We start from the raw sequence: 27,388 nt of genomic DNA on the forward strand, positions 1-27,388 counted from the left end.
ATATTAGAGATTGTTTTCAGTTAAATGCAAAGCAGTGGCCTATCCCACGACGGAAATGAACTTGTATAAAGAATCTAAATCCATAATCCGATTAATTACACATCCATTATAACTGTTTATTATACCTTCATTATTACATTCTAGCACAGAAATTAATTCCAGCCAAGATATCGTGTTACTTTACAAAGAAATCCCCTGTTAATTTTAAATGATAACAAACAAGTTCCAATCAAGGAACACATCTGGTAGGGGTTAGGGGAAATGGAAAGCCTTGGAAGGAGATGAGGAAGGCATCAAATTGAACGCTACGCATCCTGTTATATAATTCCACCCAATGCGCGATACTTGTTAACATAGTCACATAATTAGATTGAATCTGCCAACAGCCCCAAATGCAACAGTTAACATAATCACACAGCCAAACATATTGATTGACTAGGATCAAGCTTAGTCCAATCTAGATTTCTACAAGAAAACTTGGATACATGACATCCATAAAACGTTTTATTCATAAAAATGGAAAAACTACTTGTTTATCTCTATTTTCCCACCAACAGACACAACATGCTTAACCAGATGAGTCCCCTTGTTCACCCTCCTTTCCTCGATCTCCACTGCAACAGAAGAAGTGTGGCAACTTAACTCGACCACAGATCCTGCAACAAAGCAATAGGTTATAATTATACATATGTTGATTCCCAAGGAAATATTACCAACAAGAGTTGAGCAAGCATATCTAATTTACCGATGACAATTTGTTTGTTTTGTTTGAAAGTCATGAACGGCACAGATTCTATTGTGTAAGAAAAACCCTATCGGTATATTCCATCCAATTCCATCTCTTTGTTAAGGACTTCCAAGAGATGACACGTTTCCACCTTGCATTATCAATTTCTTATCATGCATTCTAGATATGTAGATATATGTAAGCATATGTTCATATGCATACAGGTGGGAGAGAATAAAGCAAAACATTGGGGGTGCCAAAGCTCTAATAATCAGCCTTCGCGATTCCTATCAAGGACAGCTAAATTTCTTTCCCTCCTCTAAGCTGCTAGCCTTCTACAACCCATTCAACAGGTTCAAAGAGCAAGTCATACAAGGTTTATCACACCAAGAATTCTAAAGCATAGAACAAATGTAGCAAGAATGTCCCTGACTAAGCAAAGACTGAACATTTTAGAAAAATGATGAACATCTAATTGCAATCACAAAGCCAATAAATACCCTTCTCATCAGTTTGGAAAAAGGGAAAAAGAAAAGCTAAACTAAACGAAACTTTGTTCATTACTAATTCAAGTAATTACCAAGACCAACATGAAACAAAAATTGATAAAGTTAAACCCTTACTTGCATCTAATAATCACAGGAACAGGTTTCAAAGCCCTGGGTCCATTTCTTATGCCTCTCTTATGGCGACTCACCTGCAACATGCACAAAACTTAAAATCTAAGCTTGATTGCTTGAAGAAACTTAAAATCGTAAGCCATAAACAATAAAAAAAAATTTGTTTATCTAAAGGACTAGAAATGCTCAAACTAACCAATCAACAAAATAACTGAATTAATATATAAAACTACTATCTTTAAACAAAAAAGAATTACTTTCTTCTTGGGGACAGCCATGAGCTCTATGGATCCTCCAAAAACGAAACTTGGAAACCCGAATCCGAACCCGATGTCTTTATTGGTATTGCTGTCTGGGATTTGATCAGACTCGGGCAAAACCAACGGCTGCAATGCGGTGGGCAGGCTCATGGGAGCGTCCAACGGTGGAGGGAGAGCTGAAGCATGTACCCACCTCCTCAGCCCCAAAACGGAACCGGAGTCTACGCCGGTGCGCTTCAGTAACGTTAGTCTCAACGCCATTCTTGGAAGTCGTCAGTGGCGGTGAGCCAGCCGTTTAGGTATCGTTTGGCAAATAGAGTGTTGGAAGAAGAAGCAGTTGTCACCAAAAACGACGCCGTAATTGATTGGCGAAATACTATTTGGGTTGGGCTGAATTTGGGCTCAGATTTTACATACTTTGGGCTTGAATGTAGTGTTTCTATATTTCCTAGGTCCACATTTGATTTTTTTAATAAAAAAATTAAAGAAAAATATTCGAATTTTATTTTTTAAATAAAAAATACGTAATAATTATTGAATCAAATGTTCGAATTCGATCCATCTTCAATTTAAAAAATATATATTAAGTGTTTACTATTTTTTAATAAAATTATAATGTATTTATCATTAAATCAAATATTTTAGAGAATTAATTTTTTATATTTATTTATGTGTTTAGTTTCATAATAATGCATGCAATTGCAACAGCTAAGCTTCCTCCATCAGCTGCGCCGATCAGCTCCTCCATGAATTGCGGTAGTAAAATGGCGGAACCGTAAATACACAACCCCATCTAACCCACACGTCGAGCTTTGACCATGGTGCACCCTACCTAAGCATTTAAAATTTCTTCACTCCAACCACTCTTTTGTGCACTCCCCTCCACCTTTTACACAAAATCCAATACCAAATGCAGCTTTAGAATTTTGGGTTCTTGGATGGATCTGAATTTGTTGAGGAGACGATCGTTGTTTTGTTCAAAGTCGTCGTCGTCGTCATCATCATCATCATTGCCGTCTTCTTCCAGGAGTTTGGGATTCGACGCCATGCGGTTGTCCACCAAGAGCCTGGCTAGTTTCCTCATGGCTTTACCCGTTGTCGTCATGCTTACCATCATCCTCCGGCACCATCCATCGGATCGGTTCACGGGATTCGCTGACGCTCGACCCTTCTACGCCAATGTTACTACGCCGCTACTACCAGGTACACAGCCAAAAATAAGTACTACATTAGTTTTAACAGGAAAAACTATGTAAATTGATTGAAAATTGAGATCATATTAAATCCAGTGCAATATATGGATATATTTCTTAGTACCCAAAGCAGAAATTCGATTCAATTGTTGTGACTAGTGAGTGATCTTGCAGCAGTGTATAGAATTATTAGTTATTTTTCTCAGTTCCTCATTCCTTCCTCTGCAATTCTTTGGTTCAGGAGATGATGTCTCCAAACCTACTGACATGGCTAAAGACAAACTACTTGGTGGACTCCTTGCTGTTGGGTTTGATGAACATTCTTGTTTAAGTAGGTACAAGTCGAATTTATATCGCAAAACTTCACCCTATAAGCCTTCTCCATACCTTCTTTCTAAACTTAGAAATTATGAAGATCTGCATAAACGCTGTGGGCCGAACACTCAATCCTACAATAAAACAGTGGAACAGCTCAAGTCTGGTCGTAGTGTTGGTTCTACAGATTGTAAATATGTTGTCTGGGTATGTTATAGTGGCTTGGGGAACAGGATTTTGACTCTGGCTTCGGTATTTCTCTATGCTCTTTTAACAGAGAGAGTCCTGCTTGTTGACCGAGGAAAGGACATGGCTGATTTGTTCTGCGAGCCATTTCCTGAGAAATCATGGTTTCTTCCCCTGAATTTCCCTATCACCAATAAGTTTAAAAGCTTTGATCAGAAGTCTCCTGAATCCTATGGTAATATGCTCAAGAATAACATCTTAAAACCTTCAACAGAATCACTTCCATCATATATTTATCTTCATCTGGCTCATGATTATGATGATCATGACAAGCTCTTTTTCTGTGATGATGATCAAGCTCTTCTCAAGAAGGTCCCTTGGTTGATTGTGAAAACAGACAACTATTTTATCCCCTCTCTCTTCTTGATGCCATCGCTTGAGCATGAACTAAGCATGCTATTTCCCCACAAGGAAACCATATTCCACCACTTGGGTCGGTATCTTTTTCACCCCTCAAATCATGTGTGGGGATTAATTACAAGGTACTATAATGCATATTTGGCCAAGGCAGATGAGAGGATTGGCATTCAAGTGAGAATTTTTGATGGACCTGGTCCATACCAATATGTGAAAAATCAAATTTCAGCCTGCACTCTAGGAGAGAAACTGTTGCCTGAAGTAGATATTAGAGGATCAATTGGCACTCCATCAGAAAACCCAAAGGTGAAAGCTGTTTTGGTGACTTCTTTGGTTGCTGGGTACTTCGAGAACCTGAGAAACATGTATTGGGAACACCCTACTGTGACTGGTGATATAATTGGGGTTCACCAGCCAAGTCATGAAGCGCAGCAGCAGACTGAAAAGCCATTGCACAACATGAAGGCATGGGCAGAAATGTATCTGCTCAGTTTGACTGATGTGTTAGTCACAAGTGCCTGGTCTACATTTGGCTATGTAGCTCAGGGTCTTGGCGGTTTGAAGCCATGGATCCTTTACAAGTCTGAAAATCAGACAACCCCTAATCCACCTTGTCAGCATGCAATGTCAATGGAGCCTTGTTTCCATGCTCCTCCCTTTTATGACTGCAAAGCTAAGAAAGGAATTGATGCAGGTAAAGTTGTTCCATATGTGAGACATTGTGAAGACGTTAGCTGGGGCCTTAAGGTAGTAGATAGCCATGATGAGTTATAGCTGCTACAAAGATTTCAATTTCACCAAATTTGTCTAAAAATTTTGGTAGAAGTACAATTTTTTTGGTTTTGATGGTGTGCTAAACTGCAATGTATCTCATAGAACTGTGAAGTTACCCCTAATCTGTAGAATTTTATGTAAGTAGGCTTGTTTTTCTGTTGAAGGTCTTAGATTGAGGTGCATCAGTGCATGTCCGAGGGTGCTTCTTTTATTCTTCAGAACTCCTCTTCCCCCTTTAGCCATCTTCATTTTGAGAGTTGAGTCATTACTTTTATGTTAATTAGGCATGCATATAACATTAATTGCCTGTTGGAACTTATTCCACCTTTTTATTTTGGTTTGCTTTGATGAAAGTTTTCATAACATGGTATGCAGTCGGTCTTTATTTCCACCATTGAGCATCTTTACTTCTGTAGTTGGAAAAGAACCCATAGCTATGCTTATCCTGGCCGAAAGATTCAAAAAAAGAAAAGGTGAAAAGAAGATTTGGCTCATAACCCCAAGCACATGTTTCTCGAAGAGGAGGGAAATAATCTCCTCCCTATAAGACCGACGGATCAACTAAAGGAGAAAGATTTAACTGAAAAGATCATTCTTCACTGCAAGCTTTCACTGTTTATGTTTGGAAAGAGACACCGGCAAAGGAAAGGCAATCCAAGCTTTCACTGTTCATTTCGACTTGAGCGACCCAAAATTTCAATTTGTTCAGTAGCTTTCATGGCATGCTATGAAGAAAAACTTATTTTCTATTTAGCTTTTAATTTTAGCTAAGGAGGAGAGAAAAGCAAGATAGCCAGACCGACAGGTTACTTTTTCTTTAAATGTTGGGGACCCTGTTTTCTACTTTATTTTTTCTCTGTAGGTAAATATTTCCCTAATAAGAACAACACAGAGAGTTCCCAGGCCCTCTCATTCTGTCTCTATCAGGTTTCATTCAACGTGTCGCAGTGTGATTGGCTAGTAGCCAGACAAGGCACACCAAACCTAATCCGTTCAACAATTCTCCACCCATGGAAGCTGTACCAGCTGCACCAATGAAAGCTGTTAACTTCCCTGCAACTTCCGCCGTCCCAAGAGCAACTGCTTCTGCCACCTTGGCCTCAGCATGGCCACAGAACAAACTCAACATGCTCACTCTTTATGCCCCAAATCCTACTACCAGATTCAGTTTACTCTCCCTCACTCGCTGTTCCACTAAACCAAACACCGACACAAACAACGAAACTGACCAAAATTCGACCTTCGAAGCGAATCCAAATCCAGACAACGAAAACCCAACAAGACACGTTTCGAATGAAGCAGTTCCCTCTTCATCAACACCCTCTTCTTCTCTTTCTAGAGGTTTGGTGCTTGATTTGGGTACTGTGGATTCTTGGGACTGCAGAGAAATTGGCTCACCGGTGGTTAAAAGATTCCTCAGTGATGAGGAAGAGAGATGGTACATGTGGTACCATGGAGTTTCTAATGGGAAACCAGGTTCAGATTCCATAGGATTAGCAGTTTCAAGCAATGGGGTACACTGGGAGAGAGGTAAAGGTGCAGTTAAATCAAGTGCAGATGTTGGTTTGGTGATGAATTGCGGAAATGATTGGTGGGCTTTTGACACTAAAAGCATTATGCCTGGTGAGGTAGTAATCATGTCTAGTGCTAAAGTGAGAGCTTCAAGTGCTGTTTACTGGCTTTACTACACCGGCTACAGCAGTGAGCAGGTGGATATTTTAGGCAATTCTTCAGGATTTAATGTACAAAACCCGGAAAGATTTTGTGTTGATGATAGTCGAAGTAGCGGAATTGGAAAGATCTTTAGGTCTTTACCAGGTTTGGCAATCAGTCAAGATGGGAGGCATTGGGCTAGAATTGAAGGGGAGCATCATAGTGGAGCACTGTTTGATGTTGGGTCTGAAGGAGATTGGGATTCATTGTTTATAGCAGCACCACAAGTTGTTTTCCATGGATATGGCGATCTCAGAATGTACTATCATTCATTTGATGTGAAAAATGGGGAATATTGCATTGGCATTGCAAGGTCAAGAGATGGGATGAAATGGATAAAGCTGGGGAAGATAATGGGAGGAGGAAAACGCAGTTGCTTTGATGAACTCGGAGCAACGAATCCCTGTGTAGTCAAGAACAAAAAAGATGGAGAGTACATAATGGCATATGAAGGAGTCGATGCAGATGGCCTTCGAAGCATTGGATTGGCAGTGTCACCTGATGGATTGAAAGATTGGACAAGGCTTCGAGATGAGGCAGTGCTAAAGCCAGGAACTGATGATGGATGGGACAACGAGGGGATTGGATCACCTTGTCTAGTGGGAATGGATGGGGATGTTGATGAATGGAGACTGTACTACAGAGGGATTGGCAATGGAGGGAGAAGTGGGATTGGAATGGCGGTTTCTGATGGAAGTGAGATTACAAGGTTTAGAAGATGGACAGGATTTCAAGTTCCAAGTTGAATTTCTTTATGATTGTTGCTGCATGTCAATCTATTTCCTAATTTGATTGCTGATATTACAACAAGGATTTTACCTTTCAGTGAATCCTTCCTTCACTATATAATTATAGCCAACATGGAATAGTTCTGCCAATTTCTAAACCCAATCTTTGCTTTCCCTTATCTCTTGGGCCCAACTTTGCATCCCTTCATGTGATGAGTTGTTCATTTCTACTAATCAGGTCCAATCCAACCAAGCCCAAGAAGGAGGCAGGGAGGGCGATTAGCACGTGCTAGGCCAAATTGGGCAAATTGACACGTGCCGTCTTGTTGGGAAGTTTATTCCATTTCCTTTTTCTTTTTGGGAAAATTATCTTGTATGACTCCACAAACTAAGATAAAAGGATTGACTTAGTGTATCATTAAAGTATATTTATGAAGCACTATTTGGTTATTAGTTGGTGCATAATCTCCAACTCAAAGAACAAAATTTGAATCTTTTTTTTCTCAATTAAAAAAAAATATATTTATAGAAGCTTAGAAATTAATTAATTAATTAATTAATGTATCAACTCTCTAATCTTGCTCTGCTTATGAGAATAGAATGCAAAATATGACCTAACTCAAAAACCCTAAGCCACTCGAAACCGAACCTAATTATAACTCAATAATATATTAAAATAGTCTAATGATTTGGCTCCAGATAATCTTAATTTAAAATAATTCAAATTTTAAAGTAATCCGATATGTGTGGTAATTCGAATTCGATGACTTTAAACCAAGGGCGGACCACCTATCTTAGAGGGAGTGGTGTCATGTGGCATTACTCATTTACTAAAATTGTTCACTTGTAATACTACTAATTTAGAGTTTTATTTAGTTAATATACTAATGAACCCACTAATTTTTTTTTTTACAATTTTGTAGGGACAGGGTCAAAAACTCTAAATGAAAATAGATTTATCAAAAAGTAATTTATATATTAATACTTAAATACCATATGGAAAGACAAATAAATTTCCTTCTATAGTTTAAAATTTTATTAAAAAAGTCAAAACCTAAAGTATCCCCTGTTTAAAAATTCAATTTCTACTCTTCTCAGTCCTTGATTGTGTTTTTTATCTTCTCAAAACAACTCATTCAGATTTCAGTTATAAAAAATTTTCAACCCAAATTAAGTGTTTAAATGCATCATGTCTAAATATATTTTTAATTAATTTGATAGATTGGGTTTAGGGTTATAATTTAACTAATAGAAAATAGTATTGCAAGTAAAATAATATCTTGAAATTATGAGTATTTATTTATTTATTTTGTAGATATATTGTTTGATTATTTGATTTTTATATTTAACTTTATATGGTTTGTGGATGCTTATACTTACTATTGATTATTGAATTGAAATTTGTCAAATTGTTAATTATTGAACTTGATAATTTACTATGCAAAATTATATTTTATTTAATTCTAATAATTTAATTTATGCTAATGAAAAATGAGTAGTAATTTTTAATAGGTTTTTGGATAAATAATTCTTGAAAAGATATTTTAAAATACAAGAAATTGTCTTGCAAGACTCAAGTCCTGGCCAACAACAACATAATTTTACTCATGGTACTAAACAATCTTCTAAGCAAAATTGTATTGAATTTGATTTAAGTGCTTTTCCGTCAAATCCTGAATTGAGGAAATTTTTTTTTAATTATTATTTATTATTTTTGTTATGACACCACTCATAAAAATTTCTGAATTTGCCCCTGCTTTAAATAGTCTGAGATCTGAGTGACCTAATAAAAAAAAAAAAAACTCCAAATCCAAAAATGTCTTGACTCAAAAATGACCCAAATCTGCTTGCTTGTTACCAATGCTTCTAAAATCGAACAATTCCATTATCTAGAAATAAAATAATAACTTTTGTTATAGGTTTTTTGGCCTCGAGTGCATCATTTTTATAGTGAACATTGCATCCTTCGTCAATTATTTGTTTTTTTTTTTTTTGAATGATTAAAGAATGAGTGGATATCAAAGAAAGCTGGGAGAGGGTCCCTGTTTTACAAAAGGAGGCCTTGGGGTCTTTACACCAGCAGCTGGCAACCTTCGTCAACTAATTGATTAAGAGGGGCAGGGAGAAAGAGAAAATGGCAACAAACCGACCAAATTTACGAGAAAACTTTGGTTCACTTAACTGTCAAACCTGGATTCAGCCAAGGATCCCTATTAAATGCTATTTCTTCTTGCTTTCCGCGTTCTTATACTGATTTTCTGCAATTGTTGCAGCCTTGCAGGTGTCACCATGACTTTGCAGCACAATTAATAAGCCAATGACTCCACATTGCAGTGCGTGTTTTTCGCATAGCTACATTCTGCTTAAATACTGGCAACCCGGCCATCGACTGATCTGTCCATGTCTTCATAAATACCTCCTGCTCTCAATTCATAAGGTAGCTTCGACATAAAGAGTTTTTAAATTCTAGTCCTATATTTCGATGTTTCATCGTAATTCTGTCAATGATTGAGAAAGTTCTCTCTCAAAATATACCCCACAACTTAAAGAGAGGGATGTTGGCTGAGCTGAAAGCTGTGATGCAGCAGGCTTATATGAGTGATGAACCTGTTGAGGTCAGTTTTGGTTGAGTTTCACTGATCATAGCTGTATGTATTAGGGGGGATAAGGCAGGTTGAAAGTTATTGTTGATTGTTGTTTTGATATAAGGGGAAAGAACTTATGTTGTTTGTTATGATACTAAGGTGTGTAACGTTGGATCTACAACAGGGTGATGTAAGGGGGATGGCTGTGTTTGCAAAGGAGTTTTTCCTCCTTTTTTTGTAACAGATGTGATTAATTTTCATTTATTATTCCTACTCCATGGTACCACGCCCTTACTCTACCATCACCATGCAAAGCCCTATTTCCCCAATACTTCCAATTTGCAGAAGTCCCAAACTCTCAATCCTCACCATGCATCTCTACTCCCCGGCTCCTTGCCTGTGCCTTTCAATGATGGGTCATCAAAAGGTACTTACCAACAGTACTAACATAATCAAATATATGGACAAACAATTAACTACAAAAATAAAATAGAAATAGGCAAATAGCATAACAAATGTTTGATTTTTGTTCAATCGATTGGGTAACCAAAATCATGCACCGAGATGTCCCAAAAATCTTCAATGGTGTTTCCTGAAGCAGCGGTCCCATGATACGTCGTATCATGCAAAGCCATGGAGGTATCGAATCTTTCATTTAATTCTGGTATTTGGTTTGACCTGTCGTCCAACATCAACTGATCATCTTCAGCAATTATTGCTTCCATGTGTGTAGAGCCAGCAGCTGCTAGATCAAGCTCGTTTGTTGAGCTTACAGGGATCGAGTTGTCCAAGAATGTTGTTGACGGTGGAGGGTCAAGGTTGTTATTGGTCATGGCGAACATGCCAGCAACTACGCTTTGCCATGCTTTGAGTACGTCAAGGCACTGTGATCTAGTCGAAGGAGCTGATGGGGTTCTGGTACGCCTCGGTCTAGCCAAGAAGCCTGGCTTATTATTTGGGGAAGGTTTCGACACTAGTTTTGACTCTCTGACCAGCCTGGCTTCGGCTTCGAGACGAGCCCCCTCCCACTGAGCCATGTGGCTCAGTGTGCCAGTGTTTCGCAAGTGGCCACCACCAGCGGAGCTGAGGGGGTTTGATATGGGCTTGTGGGTGGTGGGATCAATCCCCATCTTGCTAAACCTTTTCTTAATATGTGTGTTCCAGTGGTTTTTGATCTCATTGTCTGTTCGGTTGGGTAAGTGAGCTGCTATAGCCGACCACCTAGGCAAAACGGTAGATTGTGCTATCAGTAATCAGAAGGATCAGGAAAAAAAATTGAATGCAGACACGCACTAGCTAGATTTCTTACTTATGCTTCCCAATAGAGAATAAACTATAAACTACTTGTGCATTACTGTAGTAATTTCCACCTGTTTCCAAGAAAAGCATGGAGATGAATGATGGTTTGTTCTTCCTGTACGCTGAACTTTCCCCTCTTGACATCAGGTCTTAAGTAATTGATCCACCTCAGTCTACAGCTCTTTCCACATCTTTGAAGCCCTTTAGTCATGTACACCAGCAATGACAACGAATAAGAAAACACAGAACAAAGTTGAAAGACGTAATTCTTGGTCAAGATAACTTGAAAATTTTGAGGATCAGTACCAGCTTTTTCAGGCAAGGTACGCCAGTTTGCGAAGCCATGTTCTTCGATATAAGCTAACAGCTTCTGGTCTTCATCCGGAGTCCATGGCCCTTTCTTCAACCCCATATTCTCGCAGTATGCAGACCTTGCCATTTGTAGCCAACAAGCAGCAAATAAGTCCTTTTCAAACAAGTATATCTTCCCGAAAGAATTAGAGAAGAAGAATTCGGAGAAAAAAAGGCGTTGAGGGGACAAGCCAAGATGAAATGTGCTTCACCGATATATAGATCCATCTACGGATACGTTAATTAATTAAGTCTTGATAGTGAGAGTAAGAGGTCCAAAAACTGCTCAACCTTTTATCCTTTGCTATTTAAATTGAAAATATTTTTATTTTTATTTTATTTGTTCACCGTCTGATTATCCATCCAGTGTCGTTACCTTATTGCACACCGTTAATTAACGTATTTCATTCAATTAAAAGTTTAGAGACATTTGGTACGATAATATAAACTGGCGTATCTATGAGACAAATCTTTTTGTCCTATTTTAAGTAGCAATTATATTGCCTCAGCTTGCTGGTGGATCATAAATGAGCCTAATTATTAACATAACTGGGACAGAAAATCTGAGCACGAATTGTCAGAAGAAAAGAGCGACTATACTTTAATCAAAAAGACATAATTACTATCAAGTTATGACCCAAAGAAAACAGAAGAAGCAAATTTAAATAGTATATATTAAGTGAACTTACTCATGATTGAACATTAATAAACCGGTTGCATCAAATTTTGTTCACTATTCTTGGGAAACGATTTGCACCCCTCACAAATTAGGTGCCATGGCTTTAATTTACAAAACTTTTATCATTTATTTTTATAATTTTGTTCACAAATTTTACATTTTTTATAATTTAGTTTTATATTTTTAAAATTTTATAATTTCATCCTTACAAAACTTTTAAAGTTTCTAACATTTTTTATTTTTTTGAAAATTTATAATTTTATCCCAACAATATTTTTTTATTTGGTGAGATGTCCATAACAATTAATTGTAATAAAAGTAAAATAAAACCTATTGTAATAGAATTATTCTCAAACCCTACTTCTCCAAAACTTTTCACAACCACCACCTCTTGCATGTTCTCTTTTCTTTTTATTAAATACAGTAGAAATTTTTACTTATTTTATTTTTAATATTTGTAACTTTAAATTTTTGTTATTTAATAATTTCTATTTACTATTTTGATTTAGGATTTACCATCTTAGCCATTTTTTTGTTGAAAGTAACAAAACATGAATTTGATTAGGCACATAAAGTTAGTTATTACTTATTTATTTAGGGATTACTTGATTGCTTTCCTACAAATTCTTTGTGTTTTTTTTACTTAGATTCTTGTGAACAATTAAGTTTTTTATTTAGGATGGCTTCCTCATTGAATTGTTTATTGATATTATATTTAAATTTTGTGATTAATTTTAGGGAACGGCTTCCCTATTGATTTGTTTATTGATAGCCTTAATATTTTTAAGGAGATTACTTCCTATTTAGATTTTTGTTATTATATTTGTTAATTTTTGTTTATTGTTAAGTTTATCTAGAAATTTAGATTATCATCAGTAATTCTTTTAAATAAATTATTAAGATTGATCTCTTTGACTAACTTTCAGAATTTGTTTATATAATTTTCAAATAATTTTTTTTCATCAAAGTTGCTTTATACTTTTGTCAAACATTGAACTTATAGTATGAATGTTTTATAGACATTATCTTTTAACTTTTCGCCCCCTCAAATACGAAATTCTGGCTCCGCCATTGCATGGCTCTTGCCACCATTATGTGAGAGTACAGGGTGGCTTTCATGATATCAAATATTGAAATATCAATAAAGTGTTACGTGGTGCTTGTATATTTTAAGCAACTTAATACATGTATTTATTGTGTATTGTGATTATACAAATATCATTTAATTATTAATTACGAATTATCATTATTTTATATATTTATTTAATCAAAATAAGTTCATGAATGTAATTAATCTTGTTAAATAGAAATCGTGAATTTATTCATTTTTACAACAAACTAAAATTATATTCGATGTATACTTAATTAATATACTCATAAACATTAAGTCAAGTAAAAATATCTATAAAAATACAATATCTCAAACGGTAAAATTAAACACAATAACTTCTCATCTCAAAAGTGTAATAAATCAACAATGACAGATGAAATGCGTAAAATATTGTATGAATACAACATAGAAAATCTAAATTGCACTCGAACACAATTGCAACAGTGGGTGTCCAAAAAGGTCAACTTACAAATGAGCCAAGCAACAATATCAAATACGATCAAGAGGTCATTAGAGCATTTATCAGCCAATATTTATTTTCTCTTACAATACGAGAATACTATAATAGAGCTTCTTAATGTATTAAGAAAAGTTGGAGATGAAATCCTAAAAAACATTAATTTCAAGAAGAAACAAGTAATATTGGAATTATATTTTATAAAGACCTCCTAATTGACTCAAGTGTATATATAATTTTGATATATAAAGAGATTATTAATTTATATATCAAGTAGAATCAATGTTTTTTTTAAAAAAATATATTATCTTATAAATTTAACGAATAATTAATTTACCACGTTGATCTCAAATTGAGACTGACAAAAGATATTATTTAATTGAAATTATTAATTTATAAGATATTAATTTATCAAAATTTTATTGTATTTATCTCCTTATCCCATGGCTCTAGTCCACAATAAGTTGAAGTTTCATCACACCTCGGCAAAGAGTTAATGTTTCTTTTGAAAAATTAATTGGGTCCAGCTCATATTTGTGGTCAGTAGTGCTTGCCATTGGAAGGGTGCTGATATTTTTAGCTTTATATAGTAAAAGCTATGGGTCTTCTGCACAATAATTTCACAAAAATGAAGTTCATTGCCATTCTATTGAATTTGTGGGCTTGGTAGGGAGTAATGAGTGCTTAAATATATATAAAATATTCAACATAAATGTTTCAAATTAATCTTTAGCGAGCGCCTGTTGAGCTTATTATAAAGTTGTGCGATGAATTTATCACGTTAATTGTTAAAATTTTTTTTTTTACCGACACACATGTAAAATTTGTCGTTGATAGGTCAAAAATGTTTTATGTGTGATGATGCTAGGTGAAAGGTGGGCTGAACTGTAATTTACATTTTATTGTTTTGAGGTATTTGATGCCATTCATTGAGTGTTCTACTATGTTGTTTTGAATTGTTTTATGTTGTGTTAAGATGATGATGGATGAAATCATAGAGATGAATTTAAGATTTTGTATAAAAAAATATTATTATATATATATATATATATATATATATATATATATATATATATATCAAGCTATATATATAAAAAAATTAAAAATTAAGTGGTGGCAGCCGCCTCTACCATGGCTCTGCCTACATACCAATTATGAAGAGTTTAAATGTGGTTATATGTAATTGACATTTTGATGATTTTCCTCGCAAAGACCTCATATACACTTCCATGATATATAATAAATATTATAAATAACATTTTAACTAACCTTAATAATATGAAGTATTGATTGGCAAAATTCACATATTAATTTAAAACACGATAACGTCCGTCATCATCACTTAAAAGCTTAATTTATTTCACATTCCAAACCATTAAATTAACTCGATAAGATATTTTAAGTATATACGCATCACCTAAAAATTTTTTTGTATGGAATTGAAAAGTACCTGACCATCCAAATATTATACATTTTTTTTCCTTTGCCTTATTATCAATAAAATGGTTCTTAGTCAATGTCTAGGTACAATTTTGGTCATTGAATGAATTTTATCATGAAAGAACACACCGCCCTTGGCAAAAGACTAGGCTGCCCTATAGTTGAGAGGCATGCAGGACCAAAATTAGTTGTTCATCTCATAAGTATCCCAACTAACAGTACTGCTGCTAACTTAAAAGGTGGCTCAGATATAGTCAGAATTCTCTCCCTCTCTCTCTCTGGGGAAAAGACTTCAAGTGGTCACTCAAAATCTTTTACATGTGAAATTTTGTTGGGTGGAGAATAAATAGAAAAAGTTCATTAAATATCCACATCGCCATCAAAGGTATCAGAGGGTAGCATTCACCATCAGTTAAACATCTTAATTTTCAAGAAGTCTTGTTCTCTTATAAGCTAGAGACAAATCGGTTGTAGTCATACCTTAATCGGAAAGGCAGATCGAAATGCAGGAGATCCAAGAAAAGCAGCTGCTACAGAGACATTTTCACTTACATCAGAGCAAAATGACATGGTCCAAAGGCTTTATGCCTTTCAAAGCCACAGCACGTTGGCCTTAATATCTCTCTCTCTCTCTTTCTCACACACACACACACACACACACGTATCTAGATTTAAATATAGATATAGAAATAGATAATATATAATAATAAAAATTGAGAACAGAATATTTACATTTGTTTCTTTAGAGAAAATAATATTTGATTATCATTAATTAAATTATTATTCAATTTAATTTGCATAAACTACTTGTATTGTTTCGAATTTGGAAAGAAAATGATAAAATTATGAAATAGAGCAGAAGTGAGAGGCTTATATATTTTCGCATGGCTCAAACGTACGAGCTTTGTAAAGTAATTGCAGAGATCTGCCCATCGTACACATTTCAAGTAAAGCGAGTTACTTAGCAGATGTACTAACAAACTCGGGTGTTTTACACGTGAAAATGTCCTCTAAGCTACCTAAACGAGCTCGTATGTAAAAAAAAAAAAATCCTTTCCATTCAAAAAGGAATAAAGAAACCCAAAAATATATATGTTGGCCCCAATAGATTCACTATTTGAGTCCATGGCCATACTCCCATTGCAATAAATTACTTGTACATATATTGAATTCTATTGGGAGGGAGGGGTAAACTAAAATCCTAAAGAATTTAATGCTCCCATTAGGAACCAATATATGTATATGATTTTTTTAGGACTCATAACGTCTATGATTGTCGCCTTCCATTGAAAAATTGAATAACATTACCCTTCCCTGCCAATATTCAAGTTGTTGGCCAACTAGCATTTTCAGGGATTATAATATTAATTAGAGGCACATCTAGCTATTGCAAAATTATTAAGTTTCTAATGTTAATCCCACAAATTAAGATTTTGATACATTAATAAGTACTACTAATTAATAAAATGCCGGCTTAGCGAAAAAAAAAAACTATTAATTACTCTGGATGAACCGATAATTTAAGAATTTGAAGGGCTGTGATCCCCAATTCATCTTTTTCTAAAACTAGCAACATCGAACAATGGAATGACAATTATCGCTTCATCCTTTTTTGGCAAATACCTTGAAATTGTAATTACCATCAAGAAGATAGAAGAATTACAGAGTATTAGTTATGCTAAGTTAGTTTTGTTATAAGTTCTTTGTCAGCATGTTTGAGTTTGTTCAAGGGCTTCAATGCAAAGGTACCTATGTCGAGTAGGTTAAGAAGACAACTTCACGTGCAAACAGCTTTAGCAACTCTTCCGAGTAGTACCAATTTAAGGTCACTGTTGGTAGTAATAGAATCAGGATTTCGTGTTTGAAAAGCAAATAAGACGTCAGTCAGTCGTGGGGCCTTAGGGAAGTGGACTTTGGGAAATAATTTTACTATAATAGGTTTAACTTTAATCTCTAAATTTATTAAAATTAGTTCAAGTAGGTTAATAGCTTATTTGGTTTAGCTTTTTTTTTAATTTAAAATTTATTATGAAGTTTTTATGAAAAATAATAATTTTTAAAATTAAATTAAAACTGTTTGGTAAGTAGTTCGGTAAAATAAATTATATAAATTTTAATTTTTATTAAAATTACTATAAAAAGTATTTATGTCATCTTTAATTACCTAATAAATCAAAGTGGAATAAGTATGTTTTGAGCTTATGATATAAAATGTCTAGCAGATAATTTTTTAGAGTAAGCTGAGCATCAAAAGTCAAAATAAAAGTTCAAAAGTCATAAATAGGTATATTTATAATTTTAATTTTTTTTATTTAATTAGAAGTTCTATATAGGAATTATAAGTATAATAGAATTTCTTTTTTATTTAATTTACTTATATTAAGACTTTAAGATAGTCATGTTCTAAAAAAGAATAAAACATTTATTTTATTTAAATCTCTTGTTAACTTTTCTAGTTGTATTAGACAATTAGAAGTAGAGTTTTATTAGGACTTTGACCTAAAACACTATAAATAGAACCCTTAAACTTAATTCTTTTAATCATAAAATAATATTACAGATTTCTTTTCTCAACTTGAGTTTAAGTTTCTGCATTTGAAATTTGGTTATTAACTTTAAAGGGTTTTCATGCTAACTCGTTGCTTCAGCTTATATTCGATTTTAGATATTAAAATCAAAGAAATCCATATAGAAATGATTTCAGATATTAAAATCAAATAAATCCATATAGAAACGGAACCGTTCTCGAACTTTGTATAATGGTAATAGTATTAGATTTTTGTTGATTTAGCAGTGATTATACCATGATGCTTCAATTTCCAAAAAAGAAGAGAAAAGAGGAAATTAAGTTTTAACATTAAAATCATTTTTGATGAAAAAGAGAGAAAATGTTTAAATAATACTTGAATGCAACTTTCAATTTTGAGTTTTTTTTTCTGTTAATTTTTGTAAGAATAAAAAAATTTTAGATTTTAATATTCTATTTATGGGTCTTATGTTTTTTTTTTCTAATAGTCTTTGCAGACATAGATGTAGAAGAGAAAGAGATCGTGATTTACGTTGGAGAATGGTAATTTGTAGAAGAAGAGAGAAGAGAGGGAGATCGATTACGTTTGAGAAGGGTAATTTGCTGAGAGATGGAGAGGAGAAGGAGATCGATTGAGAAAAAAGAGTATTTCCTAAAGTTGATATTTTTTTAAAAGAAGAGAAAGGAAAGCACTTATATGAAACTTTTCTTTAAGCTTTTTTTTTAAAAAATTTTGTTTTTTTTAAAAAGTTACTTATTTTTTTAAGAGGTTCTTAAAATTCTATTTGTTCTGACTTCTACTTTTAAGAAATAAATAAACTGAAAAAAAGTCAAGCTAAATAAACATTAAGAAAACAAGTTTACATGTAGACAGCTTCAGTACCCTTTCGAGTAGTACTAATGTACCATGTCATTGTCATTATTAGCGCATTTGAGGGGTGAACAAGAAGTGAGTTAGTTGTGGGGTTTTGAGCAGTAGAGTTTGGAGAATAATTCTATTGCAATAGATTTTACTTTAATCTCCAAGTCTACTAAAATTAGTTTGAGTAGATTAACAAGACAACTTCATGTGCGATAGCTTCAGTAACCCTTTCGTATAGTACTGATGTACCATGTCAAGGTCATTATTAGTAGTGATAAAGTCAAAATTTTTCGTTTGAAGGGTGAACAAGAATTGGGTCAGTCGTGGAGCCTTAGGGCAATGGGGTTTGAGGAATAATTTTACTGTAATAGGTTTTATTTTTTCTTTAAGTCTATTAAAATTATTTATTGATTAATTACTATGGGTATCTCACCAAACGAAAAAATTATTGTAAGGGTAAAATTATAAAATTCTAAAAAAAGTAAGAGTATACCATGAAATTTTAAAACTTTTGGCAAGGAGGAGAGGGCAGGGGGCCTACTAGCCTTTCATTCCCTCCGATTGTTAGCCACCAGTTCACTAGTTCAACCACAACCAAGATCTTAAAAGCTTGAGGTCAAGGACGAATCGAATGTGGTGCTTCAGTTTTATGTTATAATTTAATTTTAATTTTGAATTGAATTATTAAATCGATTTATGATCTTATGTGTTTACCCTTTAATTACCCATCACGTAAAATCTTAAATCTATTACCATAGGAGACAATGATTTTTAGCAGAAAAGCACCTTACTCTTCCTCTATAAGATTTGGAAAAGCTTAAATGAGGTAATAATGAATTAATATATTTGCCCCAAAACGGCTTAGCTTCTCTTCAAGAGAATGTATAAATTTGAAGAATATATAGTATATTCACTCTCCAAAATCATGCACTTCTCTTAGTTACTTCTACGTGACTATATATATGTCCATTCAACTCATTAATTTGATAATGTAATTCTTGTTTGAATATTACAGATTTGATCTACCGGTTATTATCTTTTTAAAATGATTGACATTCCAAGTTTGAATTCGGTTCATCACTTTATATCTCCTGATCATATGAACCAAAAAATAATAATAAAAAAAAAAAACCTTGTTTGAGTAACTTGATGGGGATGGACCAAAGTGAATTAAATTGTTTCAGGGTGACAGCTTTTTCATTTTAGACTGTGGAGCGTTCATTGTCATTTCTAGTAATGCTACCCCTTGGCTAGCTGGTTATGGACTGCTGGTTAATCAGTTATGCCTTAAGTTAAAGAGGCAAGAGAAATAGTAGCAATAAGCAGCCTTTTTCCTCTCTAAGTCTGATAAATAAAGGATCTCTCAGTCAGGGACTCACAGTTAGGAAGTAAAAAACCAATGAAGTCTTTAGGACCAAGCCCAGTTCGATGTCTAGTCCAAGCTATACCAACCCCCTACACATTCCAAAAGGAAATTCCTTTTCCTGGTAAAAATTTAACTAAAATGAATTAGAAAATAATGGACAAATTATTATTATTATGGTATTTACAATTCATTATTCATTAACAAAGTTTAGAACCACTCTTCATTAATCTTGAAAAGAAGGTAAAAGATTGGTACATATTCGATCAAAGTAAAATTCTTGGATCATTTCTTTTTTTTATTAGAAAGAAATAACAAAACAGTATACTTATGTTAAAATAATATGTGAGAATACAATTTTTATAACATCACTTAATAAAACTAATGTACTGTTACTAGAAAAATTCTTAAAAAAATCGTGCCAACAAGATATTGTAAATTCATATAGACAAAAAAAATTTATCAAATAATTAAATTCGCGATACATATAAATGACACGGACTTGTTATTTTTTCTTCAAAAGATCTTTGATATACAAATCCAATCAAAGTAAAATTTTTGGATATTTCATTAATCCATTTATAATTTCCTACAGTTGAAATTCTCCCTTGAGAACCTCAAACTGACTCTTTGACAAACTTTTCTAGACCCGAAGCCCCAACTATTGAATAATGATTATGTACAGCCATGTAGGATGGACTAGCATATGGGCTAAAGCATGGGGTTGGTCCCAGCCCAAACCATTGTTTTTTTCACTATTTTAATAAAAATTTTAAAACTTTTTTCTTTATGTTGGCAGTGTAGGTGTGATTTCCATTAAATTATGAATGCATATTTTCTTTGTAAGATTATTATTTACATAATTTTTTTCTGTAACGGGGGAAAGAACAAAACAAAACTACGTATATCATGCTAATCCGTAATACACCTAAAGTGTCTATATATAAACAAGTGAAAATACTACTTGGAGGAATTTCGAAGATGTGTAATCCCAAATATAAGTTTTCATAGTATAACTATTCGATTGACATATTAATTAGCTTCACGATGAATGTGAAAAATTGAATAATCTCAATCTTGTAAAAGTAACTTCTTAATATCTGTTCGAAGATGAGTATTAAGATCTATAGTAATACTTTGACTGAAAATTTTCTATATAACTAAAAAAGAATCAGATTCAACCTGTATTGTTCTGTAACTCCTATTTCAACATAAACTTAAATTTTGATAGATAGTCCAAAGTTTAGCTGTTAAAGAGAAAGAGATATTGACCTTATATGTAAACCCCACAATCTAATTACCATTCTCATCCCTGGTCAAACCACCCGTTGCTGTCATTCCCGGTTGCCCTTTTGCACTCCCATGCATCAACAATAAGTTTGACATAGCGTTGCTTGAGTTTCTCCCAGACTATCATAATTTCTTTCCTCATTATTTAGTGCTCTATGCTCAAAGTAATCCAATGCCACCTTCGCCTTAGTCCAAATGTGTAGCCAAGCATTGTGGGGCCAAACGAAAGACTCTTAAAAGATACTCATATTTACATAATTTTTAATTTATTAGTAGCACTATATATTATTTGCTACAGGATCAAACAGTCACCACCTTAATTAATTTCTCTTTTTTGCTTTTTGGTGTGTTACAAAAGTCATAGGTCGGCAGGCCATATGATCAGAAGGATTGTAGGCCCGTCCCTTACACATATTCCAAGAGCATTCCATTTTGTAATGCTTGAGATTTGACAACATGATTGCTCCAATTAGTGGAAGAAAAATAAATTATTTAGTGACCACAAATTATTATTGCCAAAATTGGGTTACAAAATCAATGGAGTTATTGCTATAGCTAGAACATGAACACCCCAATCTAGCTAGCGACAAGTAAATTAGAAAAAAAATAAGAGTTTTAATTTTGAAAAAAAATAGTTTCATTTTCATGATCTCCATTTTTTTTATGGATGTATTTCAACCCCGAATTAAAATAATTAATTAGATTAATTAGCAAAGTATATACATATATATAGCATAAAATTTTTTGGTATATTGTATAAAGAGAAATGCATTGTTGGAGCAGTAATAAATATAAAAAGATATTGGTGAAAAGGAAAGCAAGGTATTTATTAAAGATATTTAAAAGGGCCCAACAAGATTAGATGATGTAGGAGATGCAGCCATTATTACTACTAAATAACCATAAATAAAATTGAAATATACATCAATGAAGCTGATCAAATTCAACTCATACACACCTATTTCACACGCTCTGATGCAACCACCGCCATCCTTCCACCGCCATCCTTCCTTTTATTAATCCCTCTCTCTCTCTCTCTCATTTCCTTCTCCATCAAACTAATTTCTATTTCAATTGGATGATTGGCAAGAATTGAATAGATGGGTAGATAATTCTATAAATCCTAATTCAATGTCTGTTGTGTGGGTGTGACTAGATTACTTTTCTTCATATTTCCTCTTAGGAGGTTGGTCTGGGTTATTGCAGAATGTGATAAGGCAACTATGAATGTTAGTGTATCTTCCTTGGATTATTTGTCTTTTGTTTAGAGGATTATTGCAGAATGTGGTTTAACAATAATAAGATCAATGAATTTCAATCTATATTTGTACATATATTCTTCACGTGAGAATGAAGAGAGATAAGAGCAAATCGAAGGTGGTTATGGGGGTTGATGGCCACCACTTTTAAGTTTTTAATTTTTGTTTCAAATCGGATCATTAATCTGATTTATAATTTTATACGATTATTTTGTAATTATTTCTGATGTAAAATCTTGAGTCGGCTGCCAGGTTTGCACTTGTAACTAAGAGGAAAGCCACAAACAATGGGAAGGTGCTTATGTTTATATCCCCATTATACAGCGATACTGATTTTGGCAGTGGTAGGCTGAGACAGCAGACTAGGAGAGACTAAGGCTGACTGCAGTGTGGCCCATTCATTAATTGATTCATCTTCAATGGGAACTGACACTCACACTATGGAATAAAGGGTTCTACGAATATGCAATTTTTAAAGCTACGCTGTTTTCAACACGTAATTCCAAGGTTGCATTCGTCCAATCAAGTCCTAGCTACTAATATGGTTTGCATATGCCAAAATTTTCCTGGAAGCTAGCTTGTGTTTAGTCCACTCAAACTATACAGAAATCTTACATAAATTCTAGCTTGTTTTCTTTCAGCTTGCTGAAATAACTAATCCAGGTCCCCTTGTCTAGTCGAAAGGCTTATGGATCTTTCCCAAGCTTTGAACACAAGGAGTGAAAGCAACAGGCACCGGTAATGGATGCATCGCTTTCTTGGAGACTGATGATTTCTCTCTCAAAATCTGTTATATCTCTTCCATATTCACTTTTCGTCGCAGCCATAATTCGATAAAAATTGAACTTATCAAGTTGAATATGGTTAAAATCCATGATCCAGGAGAGATTGAAGACTAGTAGACTATATATATACCAAAAAAAAAAAGAAGAAAAACAGAAAATTCGTTTGTACATAAGAATTCGACTTTCACCGGTCCATAGCAAGCTAGTTAGTCTCTCTTAAAATGTGGTTAAAAGACGAGTGGAGCATTTTGTCCTGATAATTTAGACAAAGTTTTTGTGAGATTGTGTACTAATTTTTAAAATAGGCCGGATGATACAACTCCTCTATATGGCCATATATAGGATCAAGAACAGGCAAAGTAAAATGGTGTACTGATGTTTCCAAGTGTGCTCAAGATTCAATCAAGAGTAGAAATTCATGAAAGCCAAATGAAAGAGAACAAGATAGCTTCATCTGTTGCTCAATTGCTGATCATGGCTTTTAAATTAGGTAGACTAGAACCTAGTAACTTTTATTAAATTGAAAGTTTTCTCGTTACAGTTAATTGGAATGCGAATGCACTTATCAATCAAATTCTAGAGCTGGGAGTACTCTTATCCAGCTTTCAAAACACAGGTGAACCAGATGGTGAAGCATTCACCAAATTAAGTATGCTGTTCCAATAATTCTTGTACTCCTCGAAAGAACTAGCGTAGCTTGTTCCAGTCAAGTTTTCTCCAGGCGTCATTGACGAATTCTGCTGATCGACAGAATCACAAACCATTATATCCGAGTAACCTTCCATCATATTTTCTGCCCTGTATGAGTCTTGAAACCATGCACTCTCTGAGGAGTAGGCCATTTCATGCAATCCCATTGAGTTATCCAATCTTTCCTTTAACTCGGGAATTTGGTTCGACTTCTCCAGACATTTCCAATCATTCCCACCACTGTCCTTTACGATCCCATCACCTTCACAAGGATTGATTGAGTTCCCAACAAAGTTATCATTGAATCCAACAGACGAGATCGGCAACGTGTTTTCCATGAAGTTCAACGTTGAGGTTGGAGACTGGAGGTTGTCACTGTTGAAGGTGAACAATCCGGTGACTACACCTTGCCACGCTTTGAGTACGTCAAGGCATTGCGGTCTAGTTGCTGGAGCCACAGCATTGTTGGATTGTGGAGCCGCCGAGGAAGAGGAGGAGCCAACCTGGTTTTGGGGAGGGTTCGAAACTAGTTTCGACTCTCTGACCAATCTAGCTTCCGCTTCCAACCTAGCGCTCTCCCATTGAGCCATGTGGCTAAGGTTGGCGGCATCCTTGGGGTTACCACTGGCGGACCCGAAGGCATCGGTTTTAGGCTTGTGAGTTACGGGATCAATCCCCATCTTGGTCAATCTTTTCTTGAGATGTGTATTCCAGTAGTTCTTGATCTCATTGTCTGTTCTTTTTGGTAAATGAGTAGCTATAGCCGACCACCTGTGGAACATAAATTCCAATTATATAAGTCCAGTAACCTCCATGACATAAAAAAAAAAAAGTAGCATTGCTTGATGGTATATAGATTCTACATGGCGATGGTTCCAATTGCAGGATGATTATGAACCAAAATCTAGCTTGGTAATCACTGTAATATAGCTGCTGTACGGTGTCGATATCACCCGGGGAGTATCATGACCTTGTCAAAAATGGAATAGCAGCCCGGAGTAAGCACTTGATACTGTCGCTATTATGCAGTCATTAGGACCGCAAACTAAAAGACTCGTTGCTCCTTACCGTACTATCTCTACCTATAAAATCCCTGCCTAAATCTACCCTACGGGAATAACACCATCACCTAGAAGAGGATATCCCCATTAAAAGCTAGAGAGAAACAAGGAACAAGAGCTCTCATCAGAACCACCAAACGACTGGTAAATACCAAAACGATGAGGGAAAGCCAGAGGCTAAACAGCTGTACTAGATAAAAATTTTTTGAATGCTAAACCAAAATTAGTGCACTTCGGTTTTGTTTACCTGTTTCCAAGAAGGGCATGGAGTTGAATGATGGTCTGTTCTTCCTGTAAACTGAACTTTCCTCTTTTGATATCAGGTCTTAGGTAGTTAATCCACCTTAATCTACAACTCTTGCCACATCTTTGAAGTCCTATATATATAAAGTAAAGCCAAAAAATAAGGTGAAAGTTAACAAGATTTGCTACAAAAAATGAAGGCCATCTAATAGTACTTAAAGGGGAACGGAGCAGATGGTACTAATCACCAGCTTTTGCAGGCAAGGCACGCCAGCTTCCATGGCCATGTTCTTCAATATAAGCCAAGAGTTTTTGATCTTCCTCTGGAGTCCATGGCCCTTTCTTCAACCCCACCTTCTCGCAACATGGAGAACGCCCCATATTCTTGGAAATTAAGCCAACCAAACCTTAGAAGAAGAAGAAGACAAAGAAAGAGAGATTACGTAGTTGAAAACAAGTAAAATGTGGGGAGAGATGGGTGAAGTAGAAATACCTGTGCAATATATAGGCCATAGTGTAGTAAATATGATCACAGCTATATGACCCTTATACCCTCCACTGTAAACAAATGAATTAGATTAATTAATTAATTATGGAAAATGTGATTTTATATTTATATGTTATTCGCTAATCAAAAGATTCACTAATCTTTTTTTTTAATTTTTTGAATTTGGATTGAAATAAAATAAAATTCAATTTTTATTTTTTATAATAAGGAGATACATACATCACTATTGAATCAAGTATTTACATGTCGAAGTTTATAAATTAATAGTAATTTGTCAACGTGTTTAATATTGCGATAGAAAGTTGATTAAATTAATTTATAAATTAAAAAATTTAATAGATATGTTTGTCGAATTAATAAAGCCATAATCAATATTTTTTTGTTGGCAGTAACACAAATTACATTGTTTTTCACATAAAATTGAAAATATTCAATTAAACTACTAGACACAATTTGTATTATTACCTTTGCTACTTTGTTTTAAACCATTCATTTTTTCACTTAAAAAGGTTTATTACAAAATCAGAAGCGTGTTGGTGATAGGCATATATGTATTGTAATGTAATATGTCTCAAGTGCTTTTCTTTTCAATTTTTTCTTTTTGAATTATGATGTTGTTTAAGCTTTTATATTAATAAAGATAATTGTTTGAGAAAAAAAATAAAAAACGTAAATGAGAAAAAATTATGGATTTAAAATGAACTAACTAAATCGTAATTTTCAAATTTAATGAAGGCTTTATACTGGAGTCAATATTTTAAGTGTTTGTTTTTAATTTTAAGAGCTATTTTTTTGCATCTAAACAATTAAGTTATACTACCTATTTTCTTTATGAAGGAAAAAAAAAAGTCATAAGACTAACAATATAAAACCTTAAATTTCATTTTAATTATCAAAATTCTAATCGCTTTTGTATTAAAAAATCTATGCATTTATAAATTTTATGCAAAAATTGTGACAAATTTAGCTAATGTTAGCAGTTTATTAGTACTATTCCATCATATATAATAGTTAATAGTTATGTTGATGATTAAATATTGTTGATTTAAAAAATTTTAATGTATAGTCAGCTAATTTGAAACCTTTGTGGTCCTTTGGGACATTGGAGAATTGGAACTAACCCAAAAAAAATTCTAAATTACCTGTAGGTATGAAATTCTTAAGGGTAAAAGATTTTTTTTTTTTTTTAAAGGTAAAATGAGTATGCTATATTTCGACATCAGAACAAGGGATCAGAGTCCCTATACAAGCATAGAAAACCGCAGCAATTGAAGTTACCTAAGGGTAAAGGACAGGAGAGACTTTCCAGAAGTGCAATGATGATATTTGGTACTATACGGTAGTAAATACATATAGATAAAATTGGACCATTGTTTAAATACTTACTACTATATAAATTTGATAGATAAGAATAAATAAGTAGAGGAAGGCAAATCGGTGACAGACAATATCAGAATGTACTTTTTAGAAATTATTCTGGGCCAATGCTTTGTTTCATGGTTTGCACATTGGGGTCACCCTTCTTTATTGCCTACAGTCTAGAGGCACAAGCAGCAGCATCAGCAGCATATCATAAGTTTTGATTTATTCTTGACATAAAGTATTAGTTTAATAATTAAACCTTTGATTTATCTTATAATAAAGGAAATTATAAAATCGAACATTTCTAGTTATACAGATGCACATCGTGCATTTACGCGTGGTATGTTTGTCGTATTTTGAAAAGCTATACCTTTATGCCATATTTAAAATCAATATACAAAGGAGCAGGTGAACAGAAACCATCCTGCTTCAAAGACACTCATCGCCCCAGCCCCAAGGCCATTGTCTGTCCCCAGCAGATCAATCACAACCCTCTTATCCAGACCTGTTGGTACCAGACAAACACCTAAACCAGGCACTATACATTCTCAAATTCTTGAGGTGAAAGAGCATAATCATAGTT

At 34.1% G+C, this 27,388-nt stretch overlaps 5 protein-coding genes across 5 annotated transcripts; 2 read left to right on the forward strand and 3 right to left on the reverse strand.

Annotated features, from left to right (window-relative positions):
* On the reverse strand, nucleotides 296–1,952 carry LOC18610355. The gene is made up of 3 exons (XM_018116270.1): nucleotides 1,605–1,952; nucleotides 1,351–1,424; nucleotides 296–656 (listed from the first exon to the last, which is right to left on the reverse strand). Exons 1-3 carry the CDS (start codon nucleotides 1,866–1,868, stop codon nucleotides 569–571), a joined length of 426 nt encoding a protein of 141 aa, XP_017971759.1. The 5' UTR covers nucleotides 1,869–1,952; the 3' UTR covers nucleotides 296–568.
* Nucleotides 2,441–4,648, forward strand: LOC18610356 (galactoside 2-alpha-L-fucosyltransferase). The gene is made up of 2 exons (XM_007045957.2): nucleotides 2,441–2,810; nucleotides 3,042–4,648. The coding sequence occupies exons 1-2, from the start codon at nucleotides 2,546–2,548 to the stop codon at nucleotides 4,490–4,492; spliced, it is 1,716 nt and encodes a 571-aa protein (XP_007046019.2). The 5' UTR covers nucleotides 2,441–2,545; the 3' UTR covers nucleotides 4,493–4,648.
* Nucleotides 5,358–7,383, forward strand: LOC18610357. The gene has a single exon (XM_007045958.2). It carries the CDS (start codon nucleotides 5,503–5,505, stop codon nucleotides 6,949–6,951), a length of 1,449 nt encoding a protein of 482 aa, XP_007046020.2. The 5' UTR covers nucleotides 5,358–5,502; the 3' UTR covers nucleotides 6,952–7,383.
* Nucleotides 10,049–11,350, reverse strand: LOC18610358 (myb-related protein 330). The gene is made up of 3 exons (XM_007045959.2): nucleotides 11,124–11,350; nucleotides 10,889–11,018; nucleotides 10,049–10,739 (listed from the first exon to the last, which is right to left on the reverse strand). Exons 1-3 carry the CDS (start codon nucleotides 11,254–11,256, stop codon nucleotides 10,049–10,051), a joined length of 954 nt encoding a protein of 317 aa, XP_007046021.2. The 5' UTR covers nucleotides 11,257–11,350.
* LOC18610359 (protein ODORANT1) lies at nucleotides 23,457–25,362 on the reverse strand. The gene is made up of 3 exons (XM_007045960.2): nucleotides 25,184–25,362; nucleotides 24,940–25,069; nucleotides 23,457–24,402 (listed from the first exon to the last, which is right to left on the reverse strand). The coding sequence occupies exons 1-3, from the start codon at nucleotides 25,314–25,316 to the stop codon at nucleotides 23,547–23,549; spliced, it is 1,119 nt and encodes a 372-aa protein (XP_007046022.2). The 5' UTR covers nucleotides 25,317–25,362; the 3' UTR covers nucleotides 23,457–23,546.

Source organism: Theobroma cacao, chromosome 2 (assembly GCF_000208745.1).
Source record: "Theobroma cacao cultivar B97-61/B2 chromosome 2, Criollo_cocoa_genome_V2, whole genome shotgun sequence".
Taxonomy (NCBI): Eukaryota; Viridiplantae; Streptophyta; class Magnoliopsida; order Malvales; family Malvaceae; genus Theobroma; species Theobroma cacao.